This window comes from Sphaerodactylus townsendi, linkage group LG06 (genome assembly GCF_021028975.2).
Source record: "Sphaerodactylus townsendi isolate TG3544 linkage group LG06, MPM_Stown_v2.3, whole genome shotgun sequence".
Taxonomy (NCBI): domain Eukaryota; kingdom Metazoa; phylum Chordata; class Lepidosauria; order Squamata; family Sphaerodactylidae; genus Sphaerodactylus; species Sphaerodactylus townsendi.
Genome location: NC_059430.1, coordinates 124,956,673 through 124,973,414, shown reverse-complemented (window position 1 = coordinate 124,973,414; position 16,742 = coordinate 124,956,673). Strand labels below are relative to the sequence as shown.

The following is a 16,742-nucleotide window of genomic DNA, read 5'->3' as shown; positions in this document are numbered from 1 at the left end:
AGTGGTACAGTCCACCCCACTCCCCTTCTTCCTTTGCAACCCAAGGTGGTATAGTCTCCTTTCCCTTTAGTTCCTTGCAAGCTGTACCGGTACACCCCTTTTCTGCCTCTGAGGTGGACTGTCCATTCTACTGTATCCCTCTGCCGCCTGACTGGTACAGTCTTTCCCACTGCCCTGATCCTTCTGCAATCTGGAGTGGTACAGCCTTTTCCGACCCCTTATTTCCTCTGCCATCTACTATCCAAACCGGTACAGTCTTTCCCGCTCCCTACATTCCTTCGCAGTCTAAGGTGGTACAAGCCTATCCCACTCCCTCTACTGAGGTGGTACAGTCTCTTCTACCTGGTTATTTCTCTGGGACCTTTTCCACCACCCTTATCCCTCTGCTGGTGTACACCAGTCTCCAAGAGGAGCGGAGGGTAAATGCAATTCTCCTACCACTGGGAATTGCTGGAGAGGAGGTCAAAGGCTGTGACTTCCCGGTCACCTCGAGTGAGGCCTCTCTTTGTCCCAGCCGGGCGTCTCTAGGAGGTGCTAGCTGCATTTCCTGAGTCACGAAACCAGCCGACTGCTGAACAGCACAGAGTTCTTTTGCAAAGGAAAAGCGCTCTTGTCTGGATAAGGCGCGCTCGAGGCGCTCGGTGGCGAATGTTCCCAGCGCTTGCCGGAGCCCTAGGAAGGAGTTGCTTTACCCCTCGCTGTGAAGAGGTCGGGGCCAGTATTGAACCCGCGGCCCGGCTGACTGATTAACCCGGCGAGAGAAGCCAAACTTTACACAACCGTCGTCGCCGCTCCAGCCCGGAATGAGCGCGATCCCCGAGGGGCCTCTCGCATGGATTGAATCCAAGCGAGCCAGTCGTGTGTGTGTCTGTCTGTGCGTGCAGGCGCGCAGAGTCGAAATTGCTTCAGCGAAGCCACCGGGTCGGGTCTAAATTTAGGGGCGTTTAACCAGCGAAGCTCACGGGGGGGGGCAGGAGGGGGGGGGCGGCGGCTGCCGCTCTGTGATCCATCAGCCAATTGAGCCGAGCGAGTTGCCGGCTGGCCTCTGTCGTCCAGAGGGAATCCAGAGGCTGGGATGCAGCCCTCTCCAAGTGACCTGGTTTGGTGGGTCGTGCGTGTGTGTGTGAGAACACCCCACCCCTCATTTTTATCCCGTCCGATTCTCTTCCTTTGCTTCTGGACAACCTTATGCGCGGTTACCCAGAAGTAAACCCTACCGATTCCCAGATTTTGTAGGATTACTGAATGTCAACTTTACCGGGCAGGGATCATCTTGCTTATATAGCTGACATTACTGCTGTTATTATTGTTATGAGTAAATGTTGTTTGACAGCACACAGCTACCAGTTCTTTAGCGGGCTGTTGGCCTTTCATTGCGATTCGAGCCTCACCCAGAGGCCTGGGACGTTGTAATGCAGGGGTGGCCAACCTATGGTGCTCCAGAGGTTTATGGACTACAATTCCCATCAGCCCCTGCCAGCATGGCCAATTGGGAATTGTAGTCCATGAACATCTGGAGCACCATAAGTTGGCCGCCCCTGTTGTAATTTTATTATTATTATTATTATTATTATTATTATTATTATTATTATTATTATTATTATTATTATTATTATTATTATTATTATTATTATTATTATTGGCACAGCTTTGCAGAGTAGCCTTCTCCCTCAGTCTTCCTTTAAGCTCCTGCCCTAATTTCTCGCTGTTCTGCGCCGGATCCTCTCCAGTCCAAGTTCGGCACTCCCTTTTGAAAGTACCCCAATGCTGGAAGTTCGCTCCAGGCTAGCCAGCGTTTGCAAAAACCCGAGATTTTTTTGGAACCCTTCTCCTTGGACGCCCCCCCCCCCTCGCCACAGGTCTCAAATTCACGGCCCTCCAGATGTTATGGACTACAGTTCCCACCATCCCCTGCTGACAGGGGATGATGGGAACTGTAGTCCATAACATCTGGAGGGCCGCGAGTTTGACCCCTATGCTTGCCATGTATCAGCTGGCGGAGAATTGGTGGTATCTACTTCATGCCCAGGGGAACGGCTCTCTGGCCATGCTCAGGGGCACCGAGCCGCAGCCCAGCTTTGGAAGCAGGCCCTGGGGGCAAAATTGGACGCCCCGCTCGCATTCCAACCCTCCACCAAAGGACCTTAGACACAGGGAAAGCGTCTTGGAAGCCCCACAGAGATTCGAGTTGAGGGGTTTATAAACTGACTTCTCTCGGCCTTCCGTGGAAAGACATGGAAGACGTTTGTTTGTTTTTCCTGCGAAGTTTCGATCAAGTCTCATAGCCCTGTGCAGCACTCGCCTACATACTGTGCAAGGGGGCGGGGGGCAAATGGAGGGATTTCTGGGGGAGAGAGACGGGTCAACACCCCCCCCCACGTAGTCTGCGTAGTGTTTCGCTCAGTCTCTTGTGACCCTCCCAGGGTCCTTCCGCTCCACCGCTCCTTCCTGGCCAAACGCTCAACCAACTCCTCAGAATTCTGGGTGGGGGGAAAAATGACCCTGTGCGCGCGTGTGTGAACGGTTTGACACGGGGGGAGACGGGCCCGGGGCCCTCCCCATTCCGAAACATTACTACCGGAATTCCAGCTGACCCCCCCCCCCGTCCCTTGCCCCAGTCTCTGCTCTCCCAAATACTTCTTGACTACCATTTCTCCAAATGTCGACCCCCCCCCCAAAAGCTCTTTGCCCGGGATTATCTCCCCAATCCAAGCGCAGAAGAAGTACCCCAGTCCCATAGGACTTGGGGAGAGATTTGGGTCCCTGCCGGACCTCACGACCCGAAAGCCTTCGCTGGCCTCGTCCCCGGGGGAGGAAATCCCACTGGATCATTTTCCCGTCAGGGAAGACAAATGAGGATGAGATTTTTTTTTCCAACACCCCTTTGGAACACCGCCCCCCCCCCCCAAGTCTGCTTATCATTTTGTATAGCGTTTTCTCGAGTCGCTCACATGTCTGATTTCAGGATTCCTAACAACAGCCCGGCGAGGTAGGACCTTGTGAGCATGGCTGTATTGCGGAAGCGGAGAAAAGAGCATGACGCGGCCTCAAGCCGTTGCTCAGGGCAGAGGCGAAGTCGCGAGACCGCATTGCTGCCTGACAGCCCTGTTAGGTAGGTCAGCATGCCCCCCCTCACTCAGGGCTGCAGACGGGAGTAGAGGGGTGTCGTGTGTGTGTGTGTGTGTGTGTGTGTGTGTGAGAGAGAGAGAGAGAGAGAGAGAGAGAGAGAGAGGTGTCTCAGCTGGACCACCCGATGTGCCCCGTGTGGGAGTGAGGGTCTCTCCGCCCAGCAAACCAAACCCCCCCTCTCCCTGCGGCTCCTCTTTTCCAGCATCCCCTCTGCGGCCCGGCCTCCTGCTCTTTCCCCTTGCCGAGGCTGGGCTTGGAGGGGGGGGCGCCCTGCCCCCTCCGCCCCCCCCCGCTGCCCCCGGGCCCCGCCGCCGCCCTCCCGGAGGGGCGCGTGTTTGCCATGCGAGGCGCGTCCGCAGCCCGGCCCGGCTCCCAGGCGCGGAGAAGCAGTTTAGCGCTGATGGATACACACACTTGTCTCTTAATCTCCGGAGCCTCTGATCAATACGCTATTTCCCTTTGTTGCCAGAAATTTCGATCCCCTGCCCTGGAATTAGGTTCCCTGCCTTAATCTAAACGGAAACCGGCTTCCAGTTAGCTGGGGAGCGAGGGAGGGGGGGAGCGGGGAGGGGGGAGGGTGAGTGAGCGAGAGGGGAATGGGAAAGGACAGGGGAAGAGAGAGAGAGAGAGAGATGGGGGGGGGAAAGGAGGGGGGGGAGGGAGGGCACAGGAGAGAGAAGGCGACAAAGGCGCAGGGGCGGGAGGGAGGCGCGCCAGGAGGCAACTGGCTGCCCAGACAAGATGCCACCGAGTTCTGTCCCCGGCTGTCTCTTCCCTCCCGCAATCCGCACCAGCCCTCCCCTGCCAGGAGGGTGGGAGATCTCTCCCCCACAGCCCATGCCCCAACTCTCCCGTCCCGTCCCCCCCAGCCTGGCCCAACAAACTTTCCCAAGCCGGCGTCTGACTCACAGTTTGCGCTCTTCACCATCCGCGCAGGGTCCCGGTTGCGCGCGCTCGGTTGGGTGGCTGGGAGGGCGGAGGGGAATTTCGCAAGGGGTCGGTTAGGGGGGAGGGCAGGAGGAATCAGGAGGACCCCCTTTTTATTGGGGGGGGGCAGAGGGGGACGGGATGAGGCAGGGAGGGAACGCCGGGCCAAGTGCCCGGGGAAGGCGAGCGACGGCTTAGCGGCGCAGGGATCGCGCCTGGGAAGACGGGAATGAAGCGGGCGGAGAGCGAGGGGGGGGAGGACCGGAGCGGAGGAGGAGGAGGGGCAGCGGCGGGACGGGGCCGGAGCAGGAGCAGGAGCAGCGCCGGCAGAAGAGGCGCAGGGAGCGCGGCGGCCCGGGCGGAGGCTCCGGCTGGCGCGTCTTCTTGCCCGAGCGTCTCCGCCGGCGGCTGGCGAGGGAGGGAGAGGCGAGCGAGCGAGCGAGCGAGCGAGGCCGGGCTGTAGCGGAGGGGGGGGAGAAAATATATGTAGGCGACGCCAGGGCTCGCGGATCGATGGAATATAATTTTCCTCAAACTCGGAAAATAAAGTTCATAGCTGATCCAAATTCTTGCAAAACAGATGTCGCACCACTCGGGATGCCAAATAAGATTCGATCCTTCTGAATGGACTGTGGATAATATTTGGCCGGGCACTTGATGAAAATGACTGATTTCATTTAGGCAGAGAGAGGGGCTTGCGAGCCGCCAACTTGTTTGCAGAAAATGGGATTTGTGTGTGTGGTGTGAGAGAGAGAGAGAGAGAGAGAGAGGAAGACCCCCCCTCTTTTTCCAATCCTGCCCCCCTCCCTCCTTTCTCCCTTTCCCCTCAAATTTTGATGGATGGCGCTGGGGAGTTGGGCATGCGCCCCGGCCCCGAAGAGGACAGTCGCCTTCACACAGTCTCGACACGCATCTTTCTCCAGCCTGGAAAGTGTGTGTGGGGGGGGGAGAGTGGGGGTGTGTGTGGGGGGGATTTGACAGTCCCTGCACGGAAGCTTTTTGCTTTACAACCCCCTCCCTCCCAGTCTTCCCAGAAACCCCCGTCACACACGATCGCCACCTCCTGACGCGTGTGCTTGAGCGTTCACACGTGCACGCAAACCCAGCCTAGGGGTACAATGAACGCTTTTCCTGAATCCAGGGTCCTCCTCTCTCACCCCACCCTGAGCCCCCAGGCCTTCGTGCCGAAGGGCTCCTGAGCACGCAGAGTCGTTCTACGCCACCCCAGTGACTCCTCTGAAGACCAACAGTCCTGCCTCGAGCGAAACCTCCCCGTCCCAACATAATCCGCATCTCCAAAAGCAAGTGGGGGTCGCGGCGGCACCGCGTCTGATCCTGGCCTACTGGAAGTCAGCAGCGCCCCCCCCCCCCAGATCAGCATCCCACCCGCACGGTACAAATGGTCCAGCAGAGTCTCTCTCTCGCTCGCTCGCTCTCTTTCGCGCTCCCTGCTTGCAATAACAATTAAATATCGACCGCTTCCCCACTCCGGAGGGTGCTGCGAGAAAGCGCCAACTGCACCCAAGGTAGTTTCTCTCGCGCTGGGCGCCGGCTTCGTGCTCTGCAATCTCTCTCCAAGGAGCCAGGTGTAGCTATAGGTGCCCCTCCCACCTTCCTCGCCCTCTAGACACGCACTGGGCTCAGCCTGGCTATCTGGGCCAGCTGGCGAGGCTCAGATGCCAGGGCTTCCGCCGCGCCAACCTCTTCCTGGGATAGGGGCCAAACCAGACAGAACGAGGCAAGGGGGCCAGGAGGAGGCGGAGGAGGCCCGGGGGGGGGGGCAAGCAATGGGGGGAGGCGTCCCCGAGGAAATGGGGACCTGGAGGGGAGGCCAAAGTCCCAGAAAAGTCCCGTGAAGAGCGCGCACGCGCGCGCGCGCGCGGGGGGGGTGCCTGCGCGGAAGATGCGCGGGAGAGGCAGGAGATGCGCGGGCCCGCAAAAAAACTGCGCGGGGGGGGGTAAAGGAGTTGTTTGCTCGCCTGTAAGTGTGCCAAAGATGGGGGGCGGCGGTGAGAGATGAGTGGCATGGAAAGGGGGGGGGTGTTGTGAGGGCTGGGGTGCGGGATCACGTGCGCGCGCGTCGATCTGTTCCCGAGAGTCAAGGCTGAGAAGGAATAAAACTGTCAGGGTGTGCCCGGCCGGGGTGGGGGGTGGGGGGTGGGCAAGCGAGTATCCAGAGAGACTCTCCTTGCCGAGATGCCACCTGGTGTGTGGAAGAGAAGAGGACTTCTGCCAGAGGATGGAGTGCGAGGGCGGGGGGGTTAAGGATGTAGCGCAGCTGGGGGCTTCTTGGGACCCCAAGGGGTTGGGGGGAGGCGGAGGGAGGGTGCAAAGAGAATTTAGAGCGGGGGAGGAATTGCACGAAGGGGCCTTTAGGAGACAGGGGCAGCTGGTGGGAAGGTGGGCGCTGTGCGAGAGAGAAAGAGCTGATCTTCCTAGGTCACGAACGTGTGAACGTTTGAGTGTCCACGGAACTCGGGACCGGGCCAAGCGGAAGTCGCCCTGTGTGCCTGCAACCCACCTGGCCCTAGTGGAGTCCCCCAAGTTCTTGTCCCCCCCCCCCCCACCGATCCTGGGCTGTTTTCTGCCAGGCTCCAAACCTCCATGACCAACAAAATAGCCCCCTCCCACTCACAAACCAGAGCTTTGGGGTGTGGGGGAGATAGCACACACACACCTTTGGAGCCTGGCTTTTGTGCTGACCCCCTCTGCTCCAAGTGTGGAGAGGACAGGTTGTGCTGGGGGGGGGGGGTGCGTGTCCAGAAAGAGCAGGCCTTCTGTTTGGGGTGGAGAAGAGTGGGGGGGGGGTTCACAAAGATCTCCCCCTTGTTTTCCACAGAGGGAGGGAGGGAGGCTGCAAAGGGTGTTGGGGAACCGGAGCCCGTGGTGTGTGTGTGTGTGTTTTTTTGTATCTGTCTGGTCTCCTGGAATTATGAAAAATACCCACCATCGACACTGGACTTCAACTTCGATTAAGGCAGATAGGACATGACAGCCTCCGATCAATAGCAGGCCCGTCCTATAAAGTGTCAAGTAATGAATCAATTTCGACTAAATTTTCCATTTTTCAGGGGCCGTTCCGAGAGAGAAGAATATCCTCTTTTGTAAAGATATTATTATCGATTTCGGCGGCAATTTGACATCAGGGGTAGTTAATTCCACTCAGAATAAAATTGAAAACACTTGAGAGAGAAAAGAGAGAGAGAGAGAGAGAGACAAAGGAAGAGAAGGAGGGAGGGAAAAGGGGGGATAACCATGGGCAGAAAGGCTAGAAGGAGGAAGGGGGAGAGAGAAAGAGAGAGAGAGAGAGAAAGAGAGATTGAAGAGGAGAGAGAGAAATAGATAGATAGGTAGTGAGAGAGATAGAGAGACAGAAAGATGGATAGATAGATGATAGATAAATAGAAAGACAGACAGACAGAGATTGGGAAGGAAGGAAGGAAGGAAGGAAGGAAGGAAGGAAGGAAGGAAGGAAGGAAGGAAGGAAGGAAGGAAGGAAGGAAGGAAGGAAGGAAGGAAGGAAGGAAGGAAGGAAGGAAAGTCTAGGCTGAATGAGAGGAGAATCTACAGAATGGGCAAATCTAGGACAGAAGGAAAAGAATGGGATGGCAAAGTTTAAGAGTGCTGTTATGGGGCAGAAACAGGGTAGATAGGTAGTGAGAGAGATAGAGAGATAGAGAGATAGAAAGATGGATAGATAGATGATAGATAAATAGATAGAAAGACAGACAGGCAGAGATTGGGAAGGAAGGAAGGAAGGAAGGAAGGAAGGAAGGAAGGAAGGAAGGAAGGAAGGAAGGAAGGAAGGAAGGAAGGAAGGAAGGAAGGAAGGAAGGAAGGAAGGAAGGAAGGAAAGTCTAGGCTGAATGAGAGGAGAATCTACAGAATGGGCAAATCTAGGACAGAAGGAAAAGAATGGGATGGCAAAGTTTAAGAGTGCTGTTATGGGGCAGAAACAGGGTAGATAGGTAGTGAGAGAGATGATAGAGAGATAGAAAGATGGATAGATAGATGATAGATAAATAGATAGAAAGACAGACAGACAGAGATTGGGAAGGAAGGAAGGAAGTCTAGGCTGAATGGGAGGAGAATCTACAGAATGGGCAAATCTTGGGGAGAAGGAAAATAATGGGATGGCAAAGTTTAAGGGTGCCCTGTGCCCTTATGGCCAGGGGCTGTTATGGGGCAGAAACAGGGAATGTGGAGCTGGGGCCTAAAAAGATTGTCAGTATAAAGGAAGGTATAAAGGAAGGGGGGGGGGCTAAGATGGGAAAAGAAGGAATGCAGGGAATAAGGAGAAACGAAAGCAGCTGTTCGTCGACTGCTTCTCCCCACTTCCCCAATGTGGATGTGTGTGACAACTACCAAAATGGAGGCGGGATGACTCGCAAGTCAGGGGGACTGTGAGAAACCTAGTTACTGGCATCTTCCTAAGAACATAAGAACAAGCCAGCTGGATCAGACCAGAGTCCATCTAGTCCAGCTCTCTGCTACTCGCAGTGGCCCACCAGGTGCCTTTGAGAGCTCACATGCAGGATGTGAAAGCAGTGGCCTTCTGCGGCTGTTGCTCCCGAGCACCTGGTCTGTTAAGGCATTTGCAATCTCAGATCTTCTGAGGGGGGCGTGCCTTCAGAGGTTCCCCCCAACCCAAATGCCTGACAAGGATTCTTCCCTTGTTTCTCTTTCAGCTCTGGTATCCAGCTGTGGTTGGGGGGGGGGGGTCCACCAAAGAGTCCTATGCATCTTCAGGGAAAGGCCTCATCTCGCTGCTTGGGTCAGCGTCCAAATAAACAGTCAGGAACAGTCAGAGACGGTGCTCTGACCCCAAGGTTGTGGCATTTCGAAATGTGTGGGCCCGGGCAACGTATGTTTCCCGAAACAGTCAGCACTGGACTGAATCAATTCAAGGCCTCGTCTGGGGCAGGGAGGGTGTTTCCTGTGCCCCACCCCCTCCCAGAGTCGGCCTCTTTACCTTTCTGCCAAGAACAAAAGATGGGGTCACCTGACTCCAATCCCTGGTTGCACAGGGACAATTTGACAATGGAAATGGGATTCTTGGACCGTTGGATCCCCTGTGGGTCTGAGACAAGTCTTCTTAGTCGGAGGTCCACATTTCCAGTGAGGGGGTGTTTAAGAGAAAGTTTGAAGAAATTGGTGTGGAGAAACATACTGAGTTCAGAGCATCCCACAAACCCAAATACCTGACAAGGAACCGGGTTTGATTCCCAGCTCTGCCACTTGAGCTGTGGAGGCTTATCTGGGGAATTCAGATTAGCCTGTGCACTCGTCTCCAGCACACGCCAGCTGGGTGACCTTGGGCTAGTCACAGTTCATCGGAGCGCTCTCAGCCCCACCTGCCTCACAGGGTGTTTGTTGTGGGGGCGGGGGAGGGAAAGGAGATTGTAAACCCCTTTGAGTCTCCTCACAGGAGAGAAAGGGGGGATGTAAATCCAACTCTTCTTCTTCTGAGTAAAACAGGTACAAGGGAGAACTTTGAGAGGACAGAGTGCCTCAAAATGGACAAAGCTTATGGAGGGAATATGGGTGATTTGCAAACATGGGTCTTAGAAGAGGGTAAGATTCACAGGGCATGTGCAGAGGAATATTCGGCATGGGCAAGAGGTCAGGGAGCATCATGTGCAAAGGGTCCATGATGTCTTTCCATATATCAAACCACCTATCTCTGTGAGTGTTAAGTGCTGTCAAGACAGCATGGTGTACTGGTTAAGAGCAGTGGAGACTAACCTGGAGAACTGGGTTTGATTCCCTACTCTTCCACACAGGGTTGGAGCGAGGGGGAACTGCAACCTGCCATACCCCCAACACCACACCCCGCACCGGCATGCACCTGGTGCATTGCGCACCCCATTGTCCCCTTGGCGCTATGCCACTGCTTCCTCATGAGTGAAGAGCTCTTATCTGGTGAACTGGACTTGTTTCACTGCTCCTCCACATGAAGCCTGCTGGGTGACTCCAATAGTCACAGTTCCAGAACTTCAGAGGTTCAGTTAGAAAGGAAGGAATGAGTCAGGTTAATACCTTGCCTTTCAGGAGAAAAAGGTGGGATATAAATCCAAACTCCTCCTCCTAAACCAAAGGCTGTGGCTTCCTTGATGGAGTCAATTTATTCTGTGGGTGGTTATAGCTTCCAGATTATGGGCTGTACCACCAGCCCCTGCCAGCATGATCATGCTGGCAGGGGCTGGTGGGAATTGCAGCCCATGAACATCTGGAGCGCCATAGGTTGGCCACCCCTGACCTATCTCATGTTGAGTCTTCCTCTTTCTTTGCCACCTTCAGCTTTTTCTAGCATCGTTGACTTTTCCAGTAAGTCTCATCTTGTCTCATGATGTGGTCAAAGTCTAGCACATTTTAATCCTGGCCTTCCTTCAAGGAGTCCAGATCAGCATCTTCTTCTGAACCTCATCGTGAGACTGTGAGTTGGGTTCGTCTGCAAGAGGGTGACATATGGTGAGTTTCAGTTCCAAGTGGAGATCTGAACCCAAATCTCTGGAATTCAAACAACTTAACCACAATACCACCCTGAGCAGTTAATCTAGGACAGGGGTGTCCAACTCTGGGGCTTCAGAGGTTCATGGACTACAATTCCCATTTTCAGCCCTGCTGGCATGGATGATGGGAATCGCAGTCCATGAACATCTGAAGCCCCAGAGTTGGATACCCCCCATCTAGGACAAACAGCTGTAAAGTACCACAACAAGAATCAAAGTCTGCCCTATCATACTCAGAGAGACTGACTTTAGAATGGCGGTTGTGGGTTTTCTGGGCTGTGTGACCCCAATCTGGCATCTCCAGAGGCCTGTCACGGTGAGACGTGTTTGGTGCCACGGAGAGAAACACATCATCCAGTTGATTCAGTCCGTGAAAGCCTTTGATAATATATTACTTCAAAGTAAACATCCATCGGGTTGTGCTGGGTGTGTAATAGTTACAGTGATGCTGGAGTTCATTTTCAGAGAACAGTGTGGAATTGGACACAACAGGAATAGTTTGATGGAAAGTTCTTTGGATACATAGGAGCAGTGGCGGAGCTACCAGGGGATGGAGGGGTGCACCACGCACCAGGCAAATGGCTTTGTCATCACGAGGCAGCCAACATTTCCCCTTCCTCGCGTCTCCCCGTGGTACCTCTCGGCACCCCCCCATTACCGTGGTAGCAAACCGAGCAGGCTGGAGAACAGGCCTGCCTGTGTTCCCTTCCAGGCTGCAAATGACCTGATGGGAACTACATTTCCCAGGGTCTCCGCTTGCCATAAGTGCAAAAGCTTCTGTGAGGCGCACTGGCACGCCTCTGGCTCCAGCTATGCCTGTAATGAGCATGAATGGGAAAGTGAATATGCATTAGGGAAGAGAATGTGGACTGGGGCTGGAGTATGGGCTGTTGGCTCAATGGCAGATCACTTGCCTGGCATGCAGAAGTTCCCCGGTTTGACCCCCGCCAACCCCCTTTAAAAGGACAAGGCAGAAAATGATGGGAAGCCCTGAGGAGCCACTGCCAGTCAGAACGGACAAGGCTGATTGTGATAGATCAGTGGTCTGGTTTAGTTCATATGTTCATTTGCTACAGACAGGTGGCGGCTCAATGGCAAAGAACCCATTTGGCACCCACAGGGTACCAGGTTCAATCCCCGACGCCATCATTTAAAAGGAACCAGAAAACAAGCGATGTGAAAGATTTCATCCAGATACCCTGGAGAGGCTCTGCCAATTTGAGTAGCCAACATTGAGTAGGTGGGTCAGATGTGATGGGCGCCATAATTCCCCTATCAGCCCTTGCCAGCATGGCCAATGGGAATTGTAGTCCATGAACATCTGGAGCGCCATAGGTTGGCCACCCCTGAGCTCCACGGTGCAAGACAGCTTCACGTCTTCAGCACACGTTCAGTGGTGCATCTGCACATATATATGCTGAGATCTGTCCACCGGCTTGCTGGTCTTATCCTAGCTGCTCAGCATGTGTACATTCGTGCAATGTCCTGCTCAGTTCTTATTACAGACGTTCTAAGTTACAAGAGGCAGGATAAGGACTATAAAAATGAGCACGCTGGTGTGGAGAAGAGCTTGTGTGGTCATGGGATTGTTACAAGAAACCTCACTGGATTTCAGGACTAGCTATAGCTGGCCATGCGTACCCTCTGAAGCCTCCCCATTTATCACCAGGACAGGTCATGCTGGCTAACCTTTTCCAGCCCTATTGGGAGAGGAAGACTATTTAACCCCATTGGGTGGAGCGGGAGGCAGAAGGGTCACAATGCCCTGCTGCCTGCCTGCCTGCCTGCCTGCCTGCCTGCCTGCCTGCCTGCCTGCCTGCCTGCGCCTTCTTTCTTTCTATCTTTCTTTCTTTCTTTTTTTCTTTTCTTTCTTTTCTTTCTTTCTTCTTTTCTTTTCTTCTTTTCTTTCTTTCTTTTTCTTTCTTTTCTTTCTTTCTTTCTTTCTTTCTTTCTTCTTTCAGTCTGCCTGCCTGTTCGTCTGCTCTGCCTCGCCTGCCTGCCTGCCTGCCTGCCTGCCTGCCTGCCTGCCTGCCCGCTCCGCCTGCCTGCCTTCCGCCTCTTCTTTCTTCTTTCTTTCTTTCTTTCTTTCTTTCTTTCTTTCTTTCTTTCTTTCTTTCTTTCTTTCTTTCTTTCTTTCTTTCTTTCTTTCTTTCTTTCTTTCTTTCTTTCTTTCTTTCTTTCTTTCCTGCCTGCCTGCCTGCCTGCCTGCCTGCCTGCCTGCCTGCCTGCCTGCTCCTTCCTTCCTTCCTTCCTTCCTTCCTTCCTTCCTTCCTTCCTTCCTTCCTTCCTTCCTTCCTTCCTTCCTTCCTTCCTTCCTTCCTTCCTTCCTTCCTTCCTTCCTTCCTTCCTTCCTTCCTTCCTTCCTTCTTTCGCCATCCAGGGAAAGGAACTCGTGACTCTGGGGAGAATTCCGCTCACGCCGCCTGGGGAGGGAGAAAGAAGGCGCTCCCAATATTTACACACCACTGTGCTCCAACGCATTCTATCACTGGGCTCACACTGTCTGCAGAATCTGCCTGGAGTCTCCACTGGAAAGGCAGACGGTCAACGAAGTAAACAGATGTTTCTACCTCTGCCAATCGGCTCTGACCAACTTCAAGAGCCACCGTTTCTTCAGCCTTTCCCCCATCCAAGGATTGCCCTGGTGGACTCAGATGTGCTTGTGATGTTCCTGTGATGTTCCTGGCTCTGGTTTCTAGCATAGGGGGACCCGGGTTCAAATTCCTACTCAGCCATGGAAATTTGCCGGGTGACCTTGACCTCAGCGAGGATAAACTGAATGAGAGGAGAATCACGTAAACTGCTTTGGGATCCCATTGGGGAGAAAAGCAGAGCAGAAGTGGAGTAAGTAACTAAACGGGTGGTTAATCTGTAGCTGCAGAATAAAATTCAACTCCAGTAGAACCTTCACGACCAACAAAATTGGTTCAGGTATCTGACCAGGTGAGCTTTGACTCACAGAAGCTTAAACCCGGACCAATTTTGTGCATCTGAAATTGAATTTTGTCCTACGGGATCTTCTTGAACACTAAAATCATTATCCTGGAATTAGGGTCATGTATATGGGATTCTGACAGTATTTCGAGATCTTCCCAACAATTTAGGATATAAAAATCCCACAAGAGAGGAGGCTGGTAGGAGCACTCTCCAGATAGCCTATGACCACAATTTCCATCAGCCAATTGGCCATGCTGGCAGGGGCTGATGGGAATTGTAGTCCATGAACATCTGGAGTGCCATAGGTTCGCCACCACGGCCATATGCTTTGCTGCACCACTAAGCCAAATGCTAGACTAAATGTGTCCATTATGGCTGATAGTTATTTTTCCAGGCTCTGAGGCGGAGATCTTCTTTTCTATCCCTACTGCCTGAATTACTTTAAGTAGAAATCCCAGGGCTCGAAGACAGCATATTATACTTACAAAACATGTGTGCTGTCTATTTATTTATTTAGGGAACTTGGGTGCCAAGTCTCCAGCTCATAATGGCTTCTAAGTAAAAATACCATAAAATCATAAGCGTCATACATTATCAATATAAAAACAAGCCAATAGCTATAAGCCAGTGGTGAACTCTGATCTGGAGAACCAGGTTTGATTCCTCACTCCACCACATAAGCACTCTTATCTGGTGAACCGGATTTGTTCCCCACTCCTGTGCATGAAGCCTGCTGGGTGACCTTGGGCTAGTCACAGTTCTTTTCACACTCTCTCAGCCCCACCTTCCTCACAAGGTGTCTGTTGTGGGGACAGAAAGGGGAAGGGGGTTTATAAGCTGCTTGAAAAACTGCTTACGGGACAGAAAGGCAAATACATCCAAACTCTTCTTCTTAAGGAAGCAAAAGAAGAATTCGACATCCTTTAGAAAAATCCCCTAAAACAGAGCTTCGATTAGAAGCAGAACATAAAACTGCTAAGAAAGAAAAAAAACAAAACTTTAGTTAAAAGTGTGGGTACAAAAAAGAAATACCTTGGCCTGGTGCCTGATCTACAGGAATGCAGCCACCGTGCTAATATTCCAAACAGAAAGGTGTCACGATCAAATTTCCCCTGACTTTTGTCCCTGAGACCCGGGCCTGTTTGTGAATAGCCTCCTTTGATGAGGTAAAAGGGCTAGATCAGGGGGTCTGCAACCTATGGCACTCCAGATGTTCATGGACTACAATTCCCATCAGCCCAATTGGCCATGCTGGCAGGGGCTGATGGGAATTGTAGCCCATGAACATCTGGAGAGCCACAGGTTGCAGACCCCAGGGCTAGATTTAGAGACCAAACATAAACAGTCTGATTTGCACCGCGCATGCGCCAGCGGAAGCGGAAGCTCTGTAATCCTCGGCCCGGGAAGATGGCGGACGATAAGGACTCTCTGCCAAAGCTGGAGGATCTTGCTTTTTTGAAGGATCAGTTGGCGAGCTTGCAACGAAAAGTGGAAAATGAGGTGCAGGCTGGAGTAGGACAGGAAGGTTCCTTACTAGCATCTCCATTTCTCAAAGGGTTCCTTGCTGGGTATGTTGTAGCCAAACTGCGCTCTTCAGCAGTCTTGGGATTTTTCGTGGGGACTTGTTCTGGAGTGTATGCGTCTCAAAACTATGCAATCCCTGATGTGGAGAAGACAATCAAAGAGTTCTTCAACTCATTCAGGAAAGGACCAGACTAAACAACTTTCCGTTGTGTAGTGGTGCACCCCAAAAACTCCTCTTTGAATATTAGAATTTCTAGACCATTTCATAAACAGTCTGCCCTATCCTGGCTGGCCTTAGCTTGTCAGATCTTGCAAGCTAAGCAGGGTCGGCCCTGGTTAGCATTTGGATGGGAGACCAACAAGAAAATCAGGAATTGCTACACAGAGGAAGGCAATGGTAAAGCCCCTCTATTCATTTCTTGCCTTGCCATAAATTGGTTTCAGCTTGACAGAACCTTCCCACCACTGGCTCACAGCCCATATCCAGCCGGCTCCTCAATCCATGTTGCCAAGGCTTGGCAGTTCACCTACATGCCCAACGTTGTGTGTATGTGTGGGTGAAGGGTTGCCCAGTCGCTTCCAACTGGTAGCAACCCCACAAATTGGGTGTAAAGTGCCCTCCAGTCACAGCTGACTTACTGCAACCCAGTAAGGTTTTCGTGGCAAGTGACCAACAGAAGTGGCTTGCCATTTGCCTTTGTATGGATAGCAACCCTGGTGTTCCTTGGTGGTCTCTCATCCAAGCAGGGCCGGAGCGAGGGGGAATCGTGACCGGGACACGCATGCGCACTGCACCCCTGCCATGCCCCCACCCCCGCCACACCATGCCACGCCTCTGCACCAGCGTGCGCCCGGTCCATTGGACATCCTGTCCCCTTGGCACTACTCCATTGCATTAAGTCGTTACGGGCGACGCAAGGAATAGGCGAGACGCAGCGATATCATCCGGTGGAGAGAAGCCAGTGGCGATATAGCATGATCCGTGGATCTGGCTACTCTGCCGAGCTGGCGGTCCCTGGCACCTTTTATTAGGGTTTTCGGGAAGGCGGGAGAACGGAAGAATGTTGCACAATACATGAATCATAGGGGCTGCGTACGTGCGGGAGGAAACGTTCCTGTCTGGGCCTAATCCATACCTGGGGGTATGCACCTTTTGTCCCTTTGTCCAGGACATCTTGTGACCTGTGAGTCACGGGGGTCTTGTGACCGGTGAGGATGCTTGCCCAGAGGGCAACAGATGGCGCAGGCATTCCTGTGCTCTGTCTGAAGCTCTGCTGGGTTCGCAGGCTCACCCCTACAATTGCATCCAAGGACTAGACAGGAATGAACCTGCTAAGTTTCTGAGCTCTGAGCATCTGTTGCCTTGAAATCCCCACAGCGTTGCCCTAAGTCAGCTGTAATTTGGTGGCAAAAAAAAGTCACAAAAGCACGTATCTCAATAAGTCAGACCGTTCCTATCTGCCATCTCTTGGGGGCTGCAGGGCGGCGTGCAGCAGACGAATGGAGGGTGGAGGCAACGACGCTGGAGAAACTCGATGGATTCTCTAGCCCTGGCCTGCAAGCACAGTCAAGCTCTAAGCTTCTGCTAAATGGAGACTGCCTGGGTCAATGCTTGGGTGAAGGAGCTGCAGCCGCTAAAGAGAACAGGGTCAGGTGGTTCACGGGAAGATGTTCTCTGCCTGCAGTTAATCAGAGTTCCCCCAGGGCACTGCA

General features: G+C 53.2%; 2 protein-coding genes across 2 annotated transcripts in view; one reads left to right on the top strand and one right to left on the bottom strand.

The window, feature by feature from the left end:
- The window catches only part of ERFL (ETS repressor factor like), a 103,204-nt gene extending 99,105 nt beyond the window's left edge, over positions 1-4,099 (bottom strand). Inside the window, exon 1 of the mRNA XM_048499389.1 lies at positions 4,039-4,099. The gene's annotated coding sequence lies outside the window, so the exon portion shown is untranslated. The remainder of the gene's footprint in view (positions 1-4,038) is intronic.
- Positions 4,100-14,912: 10,813 nt separating this feature from the next.
- LOC125435837 (SLC35A4 upstream open reading frame protein-like) lies at positions 14,913-15,290 on the top strand. The gene has a single exon (XM_048502256.1). It carries the CDS (start codon positions 14,913-14,915, stop codon positions 15,222-15,224), a length of 312 nt encoding a protein of 103 aa, XP_048358213.1. The 3' UTR covers positions 15,225-15,290.
- Positions 15,291-16,742: the final 1,452 nt, after the last annotated feature.